Here is an 18,364-nt window from a genome sequence, read left to right on the forward strand (position 1 = left end):
AAGGAAAAATAAACGTGTTTTTTATGGGATTTGCTAGGGATTGTTGTTGTTTTTTTTTTCTCTGTGGACATTTGGAACAGTAGGGAAGCATATACAATGCAAATCTCGTATTCTAGGCTCGAATAGCTGACGGTACTCTATTATGTAATATATATTATTGGCATTCTTTTTTTGTTTGTTTTTTTTTTGTTGTTGTTTTGGCTTCATTTAACATTAGAGAGCCTTGAGGGAAAGGCATTGTTGTGGACAACTGTAGCGGTTTTGCATAGAACGAAATCGGTCGTGCGTTACTTTTCATTCGCTAACCACTGTCAATGGGGCGAAGTTGGTAGTGGAACAGCTGTGGTTAGTAGTCCTATCGCAATTTAGTTTGTTTTTTTTTTTCTCCATTGGCGCCACTGGCGCCACCTTCAGGGAAACTGCACAAGAACGCACGGGTTTCCATTTACAAAAATTGGGGAATTAAACCTTTTTTTTTTCGAAGGTTTTGGAGGCAACACACAGATGCTATTCGAAATGCATTTGCATTATAAAAAAAAGTCACTTCGAATAGATGGTCTCAGTCCTCATCCTAGCGGACGCTAAGCGCACACTACGACTGGGATGTGATCGTAAACGGGCGTACCACCCCCGGGCGTGGATACGAACAGTATTTATTTATATTATATATATGTGATAGAGAAAGAGAGAGAGAGAGAGGCATATAGATAGGCAAACGATGATGAAAAGCAAAGCCAGATACCACTTACCTCTCGCTGTACTCGTCCATGTGTGCGTACGACTGAACGGAGTTTTCCTCGATCAGAAACTTTACGCGCTGGTAGAAGGAGGCGGTCACGGACGGTGGCTGCTTGCGCAGCAGCACCTCGACCGGATCGTTCGACGCCAGGCACATGATGTGCTCCGCACAGATCGAGTGGACGCAACATTCGCTGTCGGAACAGTCCGTCATACCATCTGGAAGGCGAGGCGGAGACGAGCGTGATTAATTAAAAGCCCCAAAGACCCCAAAGCCCGAACCCCTTTTCAACAGTAACCGTCGGTTCTAGCCCAAAACAAACCGAACAAACCCCACCACGTGTTTTACCATTGTCATTGTCAATATTGTCTTTGCAACTCATCTCTAGCGCGATCGAGCAGTCGTTGCCGGCCCAGCCTTCCACGCAGATGCACTTGTACTCGCCGTCCTCCATCGTGCACTGGCCGTGGCGGGAGCATCCGTTCACGCAACCGGCTGCGGGGATCATCAAAACGGGAAGAAAGCAACGCAAATTAGAAACGCAAGCTCATCAACGCGAGGGTAAATGCGACGCGCCACAATACTTACGCAGCGTACAGTGCCGCCCGTTCCATCCTTGAGAGCACACGCAGGTACCGTTCTTGCATTGGCCGTGCTCGGCGCAGCGCGGATCGCACATCAGCTGATCGCACAGGCTGCCCGTCCAGCCGTCGTCGCACCGGCACCGTCCATTCTCACAGATACCGTTGGGGCCACAGTCCAGGCTGCACACAGCTGTTGAAGATAGACCGAGAGAGAGCATTGAACGAATCAGTTCGCTGTGCAAGAGAGAGAAGAAACATAGCACAGAGCGCTTGACACTTACCCTGGGAACAGTCAATTCCCGTCCAGTGACGATCGCAGATGCAGGAGCCGGTGTCGAGATCGTACGTGCCGTGGTCGGAGCAGCCGGGCAGACACTGGTACACCTGCTGGTCGACGATGCTACAGTCGTCGCCCTGCCAGCCGGCCTTACAGAAGCACTGGCCCGACACGCACGTACCGTGGCCCGAGCAGGAGTGGTCGATACAATCCTCTGTGCATGGAAACAAAGGAAGAAACTCATTATGGTAAGCATCGGTACGGACAGGCGTGCATGTTGGGATGGAACTTATCATCATCATCATAGCTCAACAAAAGTTTGTGAAGGACGGAAATATCTTTACGATAATATTACTCTTAGGTAGTTTTGGAATAAATTAATAAATTACGATCTAGTGGTGGCATCAGACACTATTCCAAAGAATCTAATACAATCAAGACACAACTGCAACATGCATAGGGTCAGTTCCACTGGTACCAACGCCGGATCCAGGGCACTACCTTACGAGGCAGGAGAAACTAATGTATCTGGAATAGGCCTCTTACAATCATCAATGAGTGAATCCCAGGCTGCGGGCAGACAGCAAACTCGCCAAAACTAAACACTTGTACGGTCTCAAACTTATGCTGTTTTTTTCTTAGATTTTTGTTCTCTAATTTGTTTAATATATCAAGACAAAACGTATCATCATCATCAGTCTAATTATTATAAATGCATTTGTACATTACATAGTGACATAGGACTTCTACATAGATATAGCATTATACAGTTTGTTAGACATATGCCGGACACCTACGTTTGAAGTCTGGCAAGTTACTCCGATTCTTCATTTCTCCGAGCAATCTGTTGTACCATTGAATCCCCTTGAAGAACAAAGAGTTTCTGGCACTTTGAGAGTACATGTTGGGTACCCTCGCCTCATTTGCTCTGCGTGTACAGTACCGATGAACATTGGATGTCCGAACTATGCGTTCCCCCAAATGCTCTGGCAAAAGATCCACCAAAAATATAAATGTGAAGGTCATGGTCTGATATACAATCCTCTACTCTACAGAGTAGTGATATGCTCTCTGGAGCGCACCGACGACTCCGATCCAACACCGTCGAAATGAGACCCCCTAGTTGCACCCGAATTCGGAGTCATTCGAAGTCGTCCGGAGTTGTCAGGAGTCGTCCGAAGTCGTCCGGAGTCGTCCGAAGTCGTTCGGAGTCGTCCGGAGTCGTCGGGAGTCGTTCGATGTCATCCTGAGTCGTCCAGAGTCGGAGTTGTTACGTAGTCGTCTGGAGACAACCGGAGTAGTCCGGAGTCGTCCAGAGTCGTCCAGAGTCGTTTGGAGTCGTCCAGAGTCATCCGCAGTCGTCCGGAGTCATCTGGAGTGGTACGGAGACGTCCGAAGTAGTGATGGGTAATCCGGAGCGGAGTCATGGATCAACTCTGACTCCGGTGCGCAAAATATGACTCCAGCTCCGGATCATAACTGGATTCGAATCCGGATCAGTCCGGATTACTCCGGAATACTCCGGATCACTCCGGATCACTCCGGATTACTCCGGATCACTCCGGATTACTCCGGATCACTCCGGATCACTCCAGATAACTCCGGATCACTCCGGATCAGTCCGGATCAGTCCGGATCAGTTTTCGTACATATTCGATGTACGACTTGAAAGTCAATGAGCTCATCAAGAATTGTCTAAACGATAATGGACAGTCATTCCGGATCCGGAGTGATCCGGAGTAATCCGGACTGATCCGGACTTGGAGTTGATGAGTCCGAGGGTTTTCCCGTATGCACCCCCCCGCTAAACAGTCCGGAGCAACTCCGAGTCCGACTCCGAGGGGTGCCGGAGTCGGATCGATCCGACTCCGGAAAAAAATTGTATTTACCCATCACTAGTCCGAAGTCGTCCGTCTGCGAATAGAAAATTCCTGACGACTCCGGATAATGCTGAACGGACCTACCTTCCGAAGTCGGTTCCGAAATGATCAGAGTCGGATCGAAATGAACTCCAGATTTTTGCCAACTTTACCCATCACTAATACAGACATCCAATGAAGAATACCGAACATAATAACAGCCGGCGTACGACGGCCAAATCCCAAAACTGAACGCGTAATAAGATTTTGAAGTCTATTAATTTGCCTATATTGCCAATGTTGAATATTGAACTATAATCTGTCGTCTAAAATAACGCCCAGATATTTAACCTGACGGGCTCTTTCGACCATCCAAGCCAACCATCCAGACCGTTTAAATCGAAATTAATCACAGACTCTGCGCCTGCTTGATGTCTTTGTGCGAGACAAACAAAACAGTATCGTCGGCAAATTGATATATAGATTCGACTTACGTTGCTCGCAGAACAGTCCCTTCCAGCCACGCTCGCAGTGACAGTCGCCCTCGATGCAGCGACCATGGTTGGAGCAGGTCGGCATCTCGCACTCCGACACCGGTATATCGCACTCGGAACCCTTCCATCCTTCCTCGCAGTGACAGACGCCACCACCGTAATGGCCGTGGGCAGAACAAAGCACGGGACAGACGCCTGGATGTGGGGGGGGGGGGGAGATAAAAACAGGAATTAAAATTACATCGACGCAGGATGCGTTTCTAAAAAACCACTCACTAATCGAACAATCGTTGCCCTGGTATCCATCGATGCAGTCACATTTGCCGAGATAGCACGAGCCCCGCCCGGAGCAGTCGCTCGGGCAGGCGGTGTGCACGCCCTCGGCCTCGCCGACCACCAGCGAAACCGTGTGCGGCAGCAGCTCGTCGTTGTACACCGACAGGTACCAGCGGCCAATGTCGAGGTACTGCAGGATCGTCACGTTCACCGTCATCGCCTCCAGGTCGATCTTCTGCAGCGACGAGGACGGACCGCCGGGCCCGGCGGCGCCCCCGTCCGCCGACCGCTTCGAGATGATGTGCTTCTCCACCTCGTCCAGCGGCAGGTCCGCGAACGCGTACTGGTTGTGCCGGATCGTCTCGAACGCGGACGAGTTTTCCTCCGGCACGCTGCCGTCGAAGTGCGCACCGAGCAGATCGTTCTGGAAGAAGCCGCCGCCGCCGATGCTGCGCTTCCGCCGCAGCTTGTGGTCGACCCGGCCGCCCTTGATGAACTCGACAAAGTCGTACTGCGTCACGGTCGGCCCAACGTTTCGCCGCCCGTAGATGGCGAAGTTGGCGCCCCACGGCAGCGTGAAGTTAAACTGTATGAAGGCGGGATGCTTGTTGCGGAACTCCACGTTCCAGAACTGGAACGGCGCGATGGTGGACGCGTGCACCTCGTTAAACTCGCGCAGCTCCACGATCGCGGGCCACTTCTGCTGGTGTGGCGTGCTGTACAGCTGCGTCGTCTGCTGCTGGTGCTGCTGGTGCTGCTGCTGCTGCTGCTGCACCTGGTGCGCTAGGTCCTGGCCGGGGCGGCGGCTGTACGTCGACAGGGCGGCATTGCCGCCGCCGCCGGGTGCCCCGGCCGAACCGCCCAGCCCGCCGCCCAGCGTCGAGAAGCTGTTGTGGTCGAGCGTGCTGGTGATCGGGGACTCCTCCGTCGGGTTCAGGGTCGACGGGCCGGACAGCAGCCCGTAGTTGGACGAATCGATCGGCGTGCCGGTCTGGTCGACGGCCGTGCCCGTCTTCACGTCCTGCACCAGTATGCAGTTGGCCGAGTCGAGGTTGGACTTCATCGAGCTCGTTGCTGCAATGGGAAAATGGGCAGGATCGGGGTCAGGGATGCATTGTTTTTCTTTCTGCGATGGTTGGGATAATCGCCTTCACTTACCTGCAAAATACGTCAGTGTTGCGGACAGAATTATTGTAACCAAGATTAAGGCGATGCTAAAACACTTCCAGGAGCAACGATGCTGACAGCTTTTATCGATACGAAACCTACAGGATGGAGAGCAAGAGAGAGAGGCAAAACGATTAGAAATAATCATAATTAATGAATATACATTTCAAAAAGATGTATGAATTATAGCAAAATCAAATTGAAAAGAATTTAGTTTGTTAAAATTAGCAGCAAACGCAAAACAGAAACCAAAACACATAAAACAACACTCAAGCAAAGTGGAGTAATAGGAGAAACAAATACAAAAAAAGAACAAAAACGAACAAGCCAAAACAGTAAGTAACTCCAAAAACATTTGACAGAGCAAGTGACAAAACGCAAAACAGAACAATAAAATGCAAGTTAGTGAAAGGGTGGCTTGTTTAGTGGAAAAAGAAATAATAAGATGCCAAAGTTCACACACAAACAAAATACTATAATTTTGTTACAACGCACACCCCCGCGCAAAAAGAAAGGAAAAAGCGGTATGAAATAAAAGCAAACCAAGACCAAACATTTCACAATTTGGCCAAACGACCCCCGCAAAGCTGATAGGAATATGCAAGCAACATAGAAATGCGAGAAGCACACAAATGCAAACAGACACGCAGAACAGTCGGGGAGGAGAAGGAGGAAGAAACAAAAAAAAAACACCATTGAAGGGAGAGATAGTGAGACACAATCTAGCAAATTGAAAAAGCAGTGCAAAGCGCCAACTATTAGTTGAATTATAATGCATTCCCTCCCTCCCCCGCAAGCAATCATCATTAGCGTAGCCATGTAGACTGTGTCTGTTCCCCCCTGCAGGCCACCCCGTGCGGTCGCTGCGCGTTGCAATTACCTTGATGGCGAGTAAGGTGAGTAATGGGGCGTGTGGGCGGTACCGCCCGTTCGGAGTGGAAACACGGGCATCACCAGGGAGGACGAGCCGCCCAGCCGGGAGCCGGTGGTGATGTGCGTATTAGTCATGGATTGTGCCAGCTGCGGTATCGGTTGCTGCTGCGACTGGAGCTGCTGGTGCTGCTGGTGCTGCTGCTGATGCTGGTGCTGCTGCTGCTGCTGTTGCTGCTGCAGCTGCGCCGCTGATTGTAGTCTGGTGGGGGCGAGGGGGCAGCACAAGAACGACAGACGGGAGACAAGTGGATGGAATAATCAGTTAACAATCCAGTGCAACTTTCGGGGACGGGGTACGTGTACACGCCAACCGGGAAAAACCGCAACCTCCCGGGGCGAATAGGCTCGTTAACCGCAAATCTTTGGGCGCGATGACCCTCGCTCCGAGGACGCAAGACACGAGTTAAATGAAGCTACATCTATTCCGAGTGCAGCTGGAGCAAAGGCAGCAACGGTTGGCGAGCTAAGTGGACGACTCTGTGGGTCGTTTTACACAAAGGAGCAAAGGCTTAAAACACGCCGCTCCAATGCATTTGATCTGCTTTACTATCATCGAGATCATTCTTTGTGCTGATGTAATTTTAGCACCCATTGGCCAGCATGCTTGATGCTTGCGGAGTGCATTGGCAGTTGTGCCAAAATGCTCCCGACCAGTGTTGCACAATGTTATGAGAATCATGCGATAATCACCACCGAAATCAATGAACATATTGCTGATACTCGATGAAAGTGTGTCATGACATGCCGAACGTGACGTGCGAGAGCTTGAATCACGCTCAGCTTAATGCCGGCGCAAGCATAATCATTTTTTCTGGCTGTGAACAGTGCTGCCAAATGCCACTGGTTTCAGTTACCTACACACATGACTGAAACGAAGCTCAAATCAGCTCACGTTCACAACTGAGATGATCAGAGGTGAGACTCAAACAGTTGGTGGACTTGGTCCACATGCTTGATGACATTTTGTTTAGCGCTCAATTCTTGGTCACTCACTTGGTCATGACATTTGCTGTCGGTGATCATCACGACACGAAAACAAATGACTGACTGAAGAGAAGTCCCCAAGCATGTGATGGTCGCACCAACTGTTGGTGAGTCTCACCTCTGATCATCACAGTAGAGGTTGTGACGCTGACATTATTTTAGCTTCAGTCGGAATTTGTCATGACTATGTCAGTGACATTTTGAAGAACTGATCACAGTAAAAAAAAGTCATGACATAGTGACGTTGGTTGCAAAAATGTCACGAAACATGCATTAGTCACACCAATCGTTTTGAGCATCACCTCTGATTATCATTATTGAGTACATGACGCTAACAAGTAGTTTGTTTCAGTCCGGATTGTTTAGCACATTGACAGTGACATTTTGCAGCACTGCTCCCGATCCGATTGACCAGCAAGTCAATCATTGCGAAGCCATTTTAGAGGTTGCACCCACAAACATCGTACCACAAAGGCTATCGGCTTTCGTCCTGAAGCGTAATTGTCGTGTGTAGCAAAAGCTACTTGTGTAAAACCTAACCGTGCCATCGCACTTGTGAATAAATTCTTGATGGCTTGATGGCTATGCGTACCCGTGTACCGAGGACAATGCGAAAGCCTACCAAAACTATCGGCCAAAAGGAAACCCTCTCATTCTCCTATTCAACGTATCCTTATGGTACACCTTTTCCTTTTTGTATTGTTTTTTTTTTTTTTTTGCTCATCCATTTGCCAACGACATGCTGTGGCTGGTCCCTTTGCTCCCACCTATACCCTCTGTACGACGCTACCCGGCGGTTTTACGTTATGTAATCGAGTGTCCCCGGTACGGTTACAGGTACATCCTTACGGTATCCCTTGTCGCATTATTTTTTGTTTTTAGCTTTTGGCTTCTGCTCTTGCTTTTACCTGTTCGTGGTGGATTCGGTCGCAAACGGTTCCGCGTAAATGTTTCGCGCCGGCGGTACCCTCCGGGGCAGTGGCGGTGGTGCCGGATTGTAACCGTCCATGATGGTGTCGCAGTCGTTATACTTCATCGATTTCATCGTCATCTTGGCTGGCCCGATATATATATATATTTTTTTTTATGTCTATATATGTGTATGTATATATATAGGTATATGTATATGTATATATGTATATGTATGTATTGTGTTGGGGTGGTGGCTGCCGGATCTGGAGCTGGCTCGCTCTGCGGGGTCCGCGACAACCGGGGGGGCACCAACCAGCCAACCAACCAATCAAAACCACCAAGCCCCAAGCGTGCGCCTCTCGGAGGGGGTGGGTGGGTGGTTTCGGTGTGTGGTTTGTTGCTTTTTTTTTTGGCAGCGCGGTTTTTCTTATCCTTTTAATTATTCTTCTTGCTTTCGCCTTTCGTTTTGCTGTTGCTGTTTGGCTTCTAGCACGTCTCGCAGCCACTTGCTGCTGCTGCTGCTGCTGTATTATCGCACCGGTCGAAACGGCCTCGGTTTAGGAACGAATGGAAACATCAGCCCGCGCTCCTGGCTCAGCATCTTCGAACCAGCAGGCTAGCTGGCCGGCCTCTGCCGCTGCTTGCAGAAATCTGTAAATGATGAGAGAGAGGAGAAAGCATGTTAGTAAAGATTGTTTGCAAATTCCCATATGTATGTGTGTGTCTGTAATCATGAGTATTTTCTTCTTTTTTTTTGTTTCGCGGATTTTTCTTTGCGGATGACGCAGCATGAAGCGTTTTTTTATACTGTTTGTCCCTAAAGAAGAAAAAATAACCTGCGTTTCCCCCCCCCCCCTCCCCCCCAGTGTGCCTTCGCTGGCGCACAGTTCGAGCGATACGTTGGGGGAAGGAAGGGTTCCATTCTCCTGCTGCGCCCGTTTGCGACGTGCATTATTGAATGGGCAGAGCGAAATGCAGTTTGCGGATGGCCTGGTGGTGGCTGTGGGTGCTTGCTGCGCAATCGCTCTGGAAGGATTCAGCGCAACAGCAAACCAGCATGGAATGTGGGGCGAATGGGGGTGGACGAAAGCAAGAGAAGAACAAAAAACGGCACAGAAATGACCTATTCGTATCCTGGCGTCTCATCGTCCTCTCCAACACAGCGACACCATTCCACCGTGTGTCTCGGGCTGCTAGTCTTTTTTTTGCACATAAAAACGCCGTATGTGTGCATTAGGCGTTAGTGAAGATTGGAAAATTATACTGAAAGCAGTGTGCGATGATAAGAAAAACATGGCCGCAATGTTTCCAACAAAAAAAAAACAACTAGAAGAAATCTTCTCGTCCCCGTCCTTTCCGTTGTGCTTTTGTTTGTTTGTTTGCTAGTGTCCCGTGTTGCAGGGTTTTCCAAGTCACTTTGGAATGTGCACATCATTAGTAGCCAGCTCCAAGATGTTTTTCAACAGCTGTCAGGTGGCGTATTTGCATGATAACAAAATTTCAATTCTTACGCATGATTCTCAACACGTCTCAAACTGGGTTGAGTTTGACTGTTGTTTGTGGTGTGTTGAAAATCATGTGGAAGAATTGACATTTTAACAACACGTGGCAGCTGTTGAAAAACATCTTGCAGCCGGCGAGTAATGATGTATACCAGACACACATCACATTAACAATGTGGTTTTACAGGATTTTTTCGTGTCAGTTTTGTTTTTCACAGCGGCCAAGAAGTAATTCCACATCGATCTGACATTTCATTTCCATCATCATCATTTTTCATTTCTTCAGCATGATTTTCAACGGATTGTTGCCATCGTTTTTTCACCGGGGTTTGAGGCCGGATCGCATCACCAGTTGACAGGTGTAGTGTTGAAAATCATGCTGAAGAAATGTAAAGTTATGATGATGATGATGATGATGATGATGTTTACAATCTAAACTGTGAACGATGAATAACGACGGTTAGATTCGAAAGTGACTTGGAAAACCCTGTATTCATCGCCTCCAAGATGTTTTTCAACAGTCAGTTTCGAATGGCAACATTGTTATTCACCGCGTGCAAAATGTCATTCCTTATCGCTCTGCCATTTCATTTCCATCATCTTAATGTTTAATCTCTTCAGAATGATTTTCAACACGTCTCAAGCTGGATTGAGTTTGACAGTTTTTTGTGTTGTGTTGAAAATCATGCTTAAACACTGAAATTTCATTATTAAGCAAACACACCTTTTGAAAGCTGTTGAAAAACATCTTGTAGGTGATGAATAATGATGTGCACATTCGAAAGTGACTTGTAAAACCCTGCAATAAAATTTCAGTTCTTACACATGATTGTAAACACATCACAAAGAACTGTCAAACACAACTCAGCTTGAGACGTGTTGAAAATCATGTGAAAAAAACTGAAACAATATTGTGAGGCACTTTACACCACCTCACAGGCTGTTGAAAAACATCTCGCAAGCATTGAATAATGTGGCAGACATTGGGCATTTGACTCGGAAAACCACTGTATTAACGGGCTGACACCAGCTCCGCCGCAGTGCTACTGTCCCTTCATACAAAAATGGGGACCTTTTCCACAAAACGGAGAAGGAGAGATGTCTACTGCTTATTACGAATTTAATACCTCCATCAGCGCTCGAACGAGCCGCTGCCAACGGGGAATTCGGGGTCCGGCAGGCACATCTGCACATCAATAATATCAGCTCGAAGAAAGCGTTCGGCGGGAGGAAAGGGAGCGAGGGAATAAATTGTGTGCCATTGTGTATGCCGTACCGTATAGCACAATGGTGCCCAATGGTCCCGCAAGACACGGCAACGCTGGAGCCGTCCTGTCGAGGCCCCGTCTCCCTCTCGCTATCCTGCTCTCTAGGCATAACTAATGCTCGTTAGCATCTATTAAGTTGGCTCTTCCTCCCGGGAGCTGGGTGGGGGAGGGGACTGGGTTGTCTCGGGGCCATCCAGTGGAATTATGAGAGCGCACACTGCCATCATGGTGGCACACTGTCCATGCCCAGCCCAGCCCCGTCAGCTTCCTTGGAGGGCATGTGTACCTGGGCCGGACACAGACGTCCACTGATTCAATTCTGACCAATTGCCGCGCACACGCGGTCGCACACAGCCAGCAGCAATTGCAGGAAAAATGGGCGATATTTTTAGACATCGGGCCGCCGCCTGTCGGCACCTCGCCGTTCGGCGTTGCTTATTGCGACCAGTCTCCAGCATCCAACTCAATCCAGCAGTCTGCTTCTGCTGCTGCGGGAGAAAACCACACACAGCCATTCTTCTTCGCTCAAAACTTGGTGCCTCGCAGCAGCAGCAGCAGCAGCAGCACGGCCACATCTATCTATCGACCAAATATCGATCAACTTGCATCGGGCGCAGAAAGCAAAGCCACAGCCTTCGTCCTGCTGGATGCTGCTGGCGGTGGTCGTTGGTGTTGGTGACGATCCTAATCTACCCCCCCCCCCCCCCCTCTCACGGCCAAATGGGTAATCGAAATCGTGTGCGCCATCTTGAACTGGCACAGGAATTCTCCCCCACACACACACAGCAGCAGCAGCAGCAGCAAGCGCTCGAAGGTGTACGCGAAGGGACGAACATTTGTTTGCTGGACACAGCCACTTCTTCGCCGATTCTTCTTTAACAAAAAAACAAAAAACAAAAAACTGTTTTGGGCATAATAAGCACGTACCATTTTCAAATAAGCAAAACCAAACAGAAAAAAGGAGCATTTTCCCCAATCCTTTTCCATGTGCAACGCCGTGTGTTTCTTCTACAAAATTCCCTACCTCGCTGTCACTCTCTCTCTCGCACTGCCTGTCTCTATTTATTCCTCACCTATTTTACCGTTTTATTTTCTCCCTGTGGAACGTCCCATCAAGCCTAAAGGTTTACCGACCAATGCACACACACACACAGGCAGGCAGGCAGGCAGGCAGGCACCCGCATGAATATGTTGTGTTGCGCGCGCACCATACATTGTTACCATGTTTCGGGCAGCATTGCGATCATTTCAGCTCACAGGAGTTGCTGCTGTACCTGTGTGCGTGCAAGTGTGTGTGCGTACCTCTCTCTCTCTCTCTATGCCTGTTTGTGTGTGTTTAAATGTTTGTGCAGGAAGAATGTTTCGGAGATGATAGGCCGGAGAGCATATATCGGCAAAGAGATCGGCCAGCGCGCGCGCTTCCAGGTTCGAGATGCGATGAGATGGAGAAAACAGTAAGCGGACGAAGAAGCAGGAAGGGAAGGAAGAAAACATACGTAAGCATAAGGGTGAAGCATTAATTGAGAGAGAGAGAGAAAAAAACAGAGAGAGAGAGAGCGCGAGCGTGGAGGATGGAGCGAGAAAATGGAGTTTCTTCGAGATAGGAAAGAAGGCAATCGGCGGAATCGGCGGCCCTCAGAAAAACCATAAACTGCATCTCATCGACCATTTTCCTTTTCTTGTGCCTGTGTGTGTGTGTGTGTGTGTGCGTTTTTTTTTTGTTTTTGGTTAATAAAACATCAAGAAAATACGAAAACGCTCCAACATCCACTGGGCAAATGGATTAAAAACAGTAAAAACCCAAAAAAAAACAAAATCTGCCTCCTCTAGCCCGCGAAAAGATGGGAATGCAGTATGAGAACTGAACAAACCAAAAACCAAAAAAAACTGCAACTGTGCTATTGGCTCTGGAAGCATATTGCGAGGTGCAGGAGCACGCGTTTTATGTTACAATTTTTCTTCAGAGCAGGTATCTGTGGTTGTGGGTTTTTTTTTTTTGTTGAGAAAAATACCAATGGAATGCTCTCTCTCTCTCTCTCTCTCGCTCGCTCGCTCGCACGCCACTGTCGCTCAAATGGTTTGTCCAAAACTGTTTGACCTGCTCGAAGAAGAGCATCCAAGTTATATGCTTGCCATATGCGTTTTGGGTGGCCCGCTCTTGTGCAGCAGCATAAAACCACACACACACACACACACAGAGAGAAGGGGGAACACACACACAAAAAAAGGAAAACAACAAGAAAACGCGTTACGTTATGAGCGTTTGTTGGGCTGTATATTATCGGCCGTATTTAGGTGACAAAATAGAAAAGTCGTACGATCCCGTGCCAAGGGTCTGGTTCGCGATGCATTTGCCCCATTTTCACCCCATTTTTCTCGTAGTAATAAGCTGCAAGGCGGTGTAAAAACAAGCCGCGGACTTGGTCGTTTGTCTGGGAAGGGAAGGCTTCACACAAGTTTTAGCAGAAAATGTAGGAACAACGAAAACTTCCACCCGAACATTGGCAAAGAAATTACGTCTTCTTTTCGGGGTCCCTTTTTGATCTCTTTCTCGCTCTCTCTCTCTCTCTCTCTCTTTCATTCCTGTAGCCCTGTCGATCCTTCATGGACGCACAACAATCTCTCGCTCTCTCGCTCTCTATGGTTCTGGCTCTCTATTCCTGTTTTGCGGTGGACTCATTTTTCACCTCTTGGGCAAATGAATGAATTTGTGTGTATGTGTGTGTGTGTGTGTGTGTGTGTGCGTGCGAGTGTGTGTTTTCCTCGCTGTCACTCTCTCTCTCTCTCTCTATCTGTGTGTCTGTTTGGTTGTGTCTCTGCGCGCCCGACAGGGTGTACATCTATTTTATCGATTTTTCTTCCACCGATTCCGCTGTACGGCGCTCTGTACACGCGAGACGGGGGTAGAGAATTTTCACCATCCCCCCCCCCAATAAAAAAAAAAACAAATGACGAGGAATGGGGCACTTTTTCCGAGCCTGTTATCGAAATTATTCCACAGCCTGTACCTTTGCACCACACAAACGGTGGGGACTGGAGGGGGGTTGTTGCGTTTAAAGGTTTGCAAATCAAAATTGTGCCCTAAAACAGAACAGAAAGGGAAAATCATCATCATGGCAAATGGGGAACATAGCATAGCCTGTGTCCCGGGGCCTCTCCAATTGGAAATATGTTTCCCTGTACCTTGTGTGGCTGTGGGGCTGAAAACCAATAGGAATTTAAATCTCGATCGCCATTTCCCATTTACCTGTACGACGCCGCGACGGTCGGTGTATGTGTGTTGTTGATTCTGCGCTTCGTTCCTGTGTTTTCTCTTTTTTTCCCTCGCTCTTTCTCTCGTTTTGGGAAGGGTGTTTGAGGCTGATGGTCGAACAGGGAAAGAAAAGCGCACACATACACACACACACAGCAAAAAAAGGGAGTGTGTCGGTGCGATTCACTTGTGTCTCCTTCGGCTGCTGGTGCTGCTGCCTCGTAACGACGCTGGAACGCACTGGGGCACCACCGTTGGGGCAAACATTGTGTACCCAGCAGACGGGACCGGGCCACCGTTGGTCCGTGGGTCTGAAGCGGCGCCTTACTGCTGCTCCTGCCCGCACTGGAAATTCCAACTGGAAAGCATGCTCGCTCGCTTCCACACGATCTGCGCGTTGTTTTTGTGCTGCACCACTAGCGAAACTGCACACAACTCATTTTCACCAACACACACACGCACACACACACACACAGGCGTGCACGCACGCACGCACGCACGCACGGATAATATTTCCCCCCGCTCGCTGCTGCTGGTCGTGTCCTGATTCGATTGACAGAGCAAACAAACGACACGACCACGCCAAAAATTTGAAAAAATTAAAAACTTGACCCGTTGATTTTTCGTTCGGTAGGCGACGATGAAGAAGCCGACCCCGTGCAGCCTGGAACTATTGGGGGGGGGGGGGGGGGGAAGGAAACCGGTTTTCACGCGTTTTCAGCCAAAAGCTGCCACTTGCTGCTGCTTTTTCTTCTTCTTCTTCTTCTTCTTCTTTTCCCTGTCTCGGAAGGGCAGAGCAGAAAGACCACAAAGCAGGGCACAAATCAATGGATGATTTCTTCTGCTCTCGCTCTCTCTCTCTCTCGTTGCTTCTTCCTGTTTATCGTTGGCACGGCCGTACGCACTGTTCAGTTTGATTGGTGAATGGAAAATCCCGGAAAACTGCTGCCTGCTGCTGGTTTGCGGTGCTCCTTTTTTTTCACGTTCGCGCCGCAGCACCCCTTTCGGCAACACAAACACACAAACCGAGTGGGCGATGAAGATTTTCCTACCAGCCAAAAAAAAGAGACGGTTTTTTTCCTCTCACAGACACGCACTCCGGGGCGCGCTTTTGTCTGACCGCTGCTAAAAACTGTCGCACCCAGCAGACACGGAACCCCTTCGCTTTTGTCTGATAGAAAGATGTCTATAAATGCTGCTAACTGCTCTGCTGTTCTTGTTCACACACTCATACACAGGCACACACACACACACACACACAACGCCCGCACAGCAACGGTCGGTGCGTTGGACGTTTGGCGTTGAGCGGCTTGGGCAGCACTGGTCTCGCTGGTATGTCTGCTCGAGAGCGCTTGTGGTGTGTATCTACGGCTGCTGCTTGCTGGCTGCTGCTGCTGCTGCCGTTCTTTACACCGCGACCGTTTCCATCCGTTGGTGTGCGCGTGCCTGCCTGTGTGCGTACGGTTGAGAAAATAGAGAAAAATGCTCGCTCACATACGCGCTCTACGCTCGCACTCTCCAATGGGAGTTTTTTTTTCTCCTCTTCTTCTCTGCTTTCCTGTAGTGGACGAACGCTGTGCGCACGTACCCTTTTCGTTGGTTCCTTCGCAACGGCAGAACTGGTCCAGCTTACAGTGGCGCACGGTCGAGGCGGTACGTACGCGCGCGAGAGCAATTATTATTTTTCTATTTGTTGTCACTAATCTGGGTAGTGATTTTTGCACGGTGAAAGATTTCTGTTTCGGAATCATCGTGTAAAAAAAACTACACAACAACATAACAATAATATTTACACATTGCATTTTTTTCACTTTTTAAAGGGTTTAGTACGCTATAGGAATAATTACGGAATTTAATTATCGCTTAGGGCGGTGGCAACGCTTTTTCGCATACGATTTTATCGGACGGCCTGTCATATTTTTATATAGAATTTTACAGATAACGTCGGATGACGAAATCGCACGTCCGACGTTATCTGTCAAATCCCATATAAATCTCGTCCGATAAAATCGCATCCGATCAGCGTTGCCACCGCCCTTATTGAAAGATAGAAAGTATCGTGATCCTCGTTTGATATTTTTATATCAAATTCAGGCCTGGATACAAAAAAAAAATTGTTGTACGTAAAATGAAAAAAGAGCATCCTTTTATCAGTTTACATATATTTCCCACAAATTATAGATTTTCTCAGCTGTATCATTTACGTCGTTTTTATCAAACACCAACAATAAATTCAAATACTTCTATCGACATTTTCAGACAAATCCTCTCCGGAGTAAATTGGTAATGAGCATGTGGAACTCCGATGTCCAGTCCAGTAGTTGCGGCATGTCAGAATAAAAAACCTCAGATCTAGTTTATTTATTTAGTGACAGGGTAAAGAGATACCACCTAGACAGCAAAAAGCTGTACTTTACCGATCACTGGCCTAGAGCAATTCATTTGTCCAGCCGAGGTAGAAGCTGTTAAACGGCGGTATAGCTGTTAATGCCAACCCAAGTGCCACAAATCCACTAAACGACCACTAAACGGCTTCTAAACGACTCAAGTTCTCTACCTAAACGGAATATAGAAAGACTTCGTTTAGCAGACGCCAAACGACTCATGCATTCTAAAAATAGCAAAAAAGCTGGTGGCGCTATCTGTTGGTGGGATACCCCAACCAGTTGAGCTTCATCGCTTGGAGGAGAGCTTTCTCATTTCCTCTGTACTGTTGTATGGTTTCGCATTGAAGTTATGCATCGCTAGAACTAGAACGGCGATACGATTGTTTAAATACTAAACTCCAACGGAAACCACCAGCACTGAAGCAAGTGAGATTTGAGCAATGGTCATTGGTGTTGATACCCACGTATCTAACCACACGACCATTTATATAGATTTTTGCTCAGAAAGTTAGAAGGCTATATAGGTCATAATAAAATGCAACTTGTCGAAACACATTGCAAGAAAAGGATAGCAATATAATGATGAGTTGTAATACGCCATCTATTGATCAAACCAATGAAGCTGTGGAGCTTTCATTTTTTTCCTATGGATATTCAATTTTCCAGTCGTTTAAGCTTAATCTGTGGCGCTTGGGAACAGTCTGTGGTTTCGTAGACCCTCATGTATCACATTGGTGGTTTATTCGATAAACGCACTGATCCAGCGCTCTGGCAGCCATCGAACAAGTCTTTAGACATGAAACAGTGATTGGAATTTGACAGGCTCGGGACGATGTTTGTCTTGTTTGGTCGAGATGTCTGGCAGTGCAGCTCCATTCAAAGTGTATGTATTAAGAAGGTTGATTTTTATCGCTTTTACATTGTGGGAGACATCTGTCAATCGCTGCATACACATTTCATTACCCCACACCAGCCCTCTCTGTTTTTTATACTGGATCCCCCGGAAAAGTTATATGTAGCCGAGAAATGTCATTTTGCTCTGAACATTTTCTTCTCCTTCTTCTTGTTTGGTACAACAACCGCTGTCGGTCAAGGCCTACCTGCACCACTAGTGGGGGCTCGACTTTCAGGGACTTATTTATTGCAATAGCAGGATAGTCAGTCCTATTTACGGGAGCAAGTTCCATTTGGGGCTTGAACTCATGACGAGCATGGTGTTAAGTCGTACGAGTTGACGACTGTACTGTACGATGGGTTCGATGGATGGGTTTTCCATCACCTGCGGGTATCCAGTAGCTCACCCAAGCGCCACAGATTAAGCTTAAACGACTGGAAAATTGAATATCCATAGAAAAAAAATGAAAGCTCCACAGCTTCATTGGATTGATCAATAGATGGCGTATTACAACTCATCATTATATTGCTATCCTTTTCTTGCAATGTGTTTCGACAAGTTGCATTTTATTATGACCTATATAGCCTTCTAACTTTCTGAGCAAAAATCTATATAATGGTCGTGTGGTCAGATACGTGGGTATCAACACCAACGACCATTGCTCAAATCTCACTTGCTTCAGTGCTGGTGGTTTCCGTTGGAGTTTAGTATTTAAACAATCGTATCGCCGTTCTAGTTCTAGCGATGCATAACTTCAATGCGAAACCATACAACAGTACAGAGGAAATGAGAAGCTCTCCTCCAAGCGATGAAGCTCAACTGGTTGGGGTATCC

General features: G+C 47.9%; 1 protein-coding gene across 4 annotated transcripts in view; it reads right to left on the reverse strand.

Moving 5' to 3' along the window:
* The window catches only part of LOC121598408 (teneurin-a), a 38,027-nt gene extending 22,346 nt beyond the window's left edge, over positions 1 to 15,681 (reverse strand). Inside the window, exons 1-10 of one of the 4 annotated variants that reach the window (XM_041925218.1) lie at positions 14,243 to 15,681; positions 8,222 to 8,876; positions 6,277 to 6,528; positions 5,388 to 5,494; positions 4,230 to 5,303; positions 3,954 to 4,148; positions 1,605 to 1,814; positions 1,328 to 1,513; positions 1,088 to 1,234; positions 750 to 957 (exon numbers count right to left, since the gene is read on the reverse strand). In XM_041925218.1, coding sequence (XP_041781152.1) covers positions 750 to 957; positions 1,088 to 1,234; positions 1,328 to 1,513; positions 1,605 to 1,814; positions 3,954 to 4,148; positions 4,230 to 5,303; positions 5,388 to 5,494; positions 6,277 to 6,528; positions 8,222 to 8,364 — 2,522 coding nt within the window. In that variant the 5' untranslated portion in view covers positions 8,365 to 8,876; positions 14,243 to 15,681. The remainder of the gene's footprint in view (positions 1 to 749; positions 958 to 1,087; positions 1,235 to 1,327; positions 1,514 to 1,604; positions 1,815 to 3,953; positions 4,149 to 4,229; positions 5,304 to 5,387; positions 5,495 to 6,276; positions 6,529 to 8,221; positions 8,877 to 14,242) is intronic. The other 3 variants (XM_041925228.1, XM_041925236.1, XM_041925247.1) reach the window with 3 other exon arrangements.
* Between the last annotated feature and the right edge of the window lie 2,683 nt (positions 15,682 to 18,364).

Source organism: Anopheles merus, chromosome X (assembly GCF_017562075.2).
Source record: "Anopheles merus strain MAF chromosome X, AmerM5.1, whole genome shotgun sequence".
In the NCBI taxonomy this organism is placed as follows: Eukaryota; Metazoa; Arthropoda; class Insecta; order Diptera; family Culicidae; genus Anopheles; species Anopheles merus.